The following is a 1,306-nucleotide window of genomic DNA, read 5'->3' as shown; positions in this document are numbered from 1 at the left end:
AAATTAGAATGAAAACAAGATATAAAAGCACAATAATAATATCAGATATGTAGAAATGATAAACGTCAAATTCAGTACAACTATATTTACACTAATATTACTTTATGTAAAAAAGTTGTAACAACGGTACAATATAAATCAATCCATTTTTCATGCTGTATTAATTATAGCATTTCCTATAAAACACATGTAATAATTATTATACTTATGCTTAGAAATTGACATATCTAATTAATTTTGCTAATAAATATATTACTAAAAATCTAATTACATATGTAGATTATAGTATACATCTATAGGTCAGCACTGTTCTAGAGTTCCTGTCTGCATGGAGAGAAGCCATACAGAAGAGCAGAGATGACCATGCTCACTTCTTTCTGGAGGAGAGCATCCCCCACACTCTTCCCATGGCCCCCAGCACCTCCTTGTTCCTCAGGCTGGAGATGATGGGGTTGAGCATGGGGGTGAGGATGGTGTAGAAGACAGCCAGGCTTTTATCCTCTGCTGGGGTGCGGAGTCTCCTGGGCCGGAGATAAGTGTAGACAAAAGGAGCATAGTAAAAGGTCACCACGGTTAAATGTGTGGAGCACGTGGTGAAGGCCTTTTTCCTCCCCTCTTTTGAGCGCATGTGGAAGACAGCAAAAAGGACCCGTCCATAGGAGGCCATGATGCCAAGGAAAGGAAGGAGGAGAAATATGACTGTGCTCCCCAAAATTGTGTACTCATAGACCCAGGTGTCCATACAGACCAGAGGCAACATGGTGGGGACCTCACAGAAAAAGTGATTGATGACTCTAGACCTGCAGTAAGGAAGATGAAGGGCATAGATGGTGTGTACCAGAGAGTGAATGGAACCCAATATCCAGGTTCCTATGATCATCTTCAAACACATGATTTTACTCATGCGGACAGGATAGTGGAGGGGGTGGCAGATGGCCACAAAGTGGTCATAGGCCATGGAGGCCAGAAGTAAGCCTTCAGAACATGCGATGGTGACAAAGAAGAACATTTGCACACCACAGCCCAGGAAGGAGATGCTCTTCTGGCCAGAGAGGAAGTTGATGGCCATCTTGGGGACAGTGGTGGAGATGTACATCAGGTCCATGAGGGAGAGCTGGCTGAGGAGAAAGTACATGGGGGTGTGGAGTCGCAGGTCCAAGAAGATGAGGGCAGTCATTCCTGAGTTCCCCAAACAGGCGAGAACAAACACAGAGATGATCAGGAGCAAGAGAAGGAGGCCAGTTTGGTTTGGGGGTAACAGGCCCATTAAAATAAAGTCATTTAAAGTTTGGTTCCATTTCTCCAT

General features: G+C 43.7%; 1 protein-coding gene across 1 annotated transcript; it reads right to left on the bottom strand.

Annotated features, from left to right (window-relative positions):
- Positions 1-367: 367 nt before the first annotated feature.
- On the bottom strand, positions 368-1,306 carry LOC107160347 (olfactory receptor 2L13-like). Its single transcript, XM_015507027.1, has one exon. The coding sequence runs from the start codon at positions 1,304-1,306 to the stop codon at positions 368-370; it is 939 nt and encodes a 312-aa protein (XP_015362513.1).

This window comes from Marmota marmota, unplaced genomic scaffold (assembly GCF_001458135.2).
Source record: "Marmota marmota marmota unplaced genomic scaffold, marMar, whole genome shotgun sequence".
NCBI classification, from domain to species: domain Eukaryota; kingdom Metazoa; phylum Chordata; class Mammalia; order Rodentia; family Sciuridae; genus Marmota; species Marmota marmota.
This window is presented reverse-complemented; position numbering and strand designations above follow the sequence as displayed.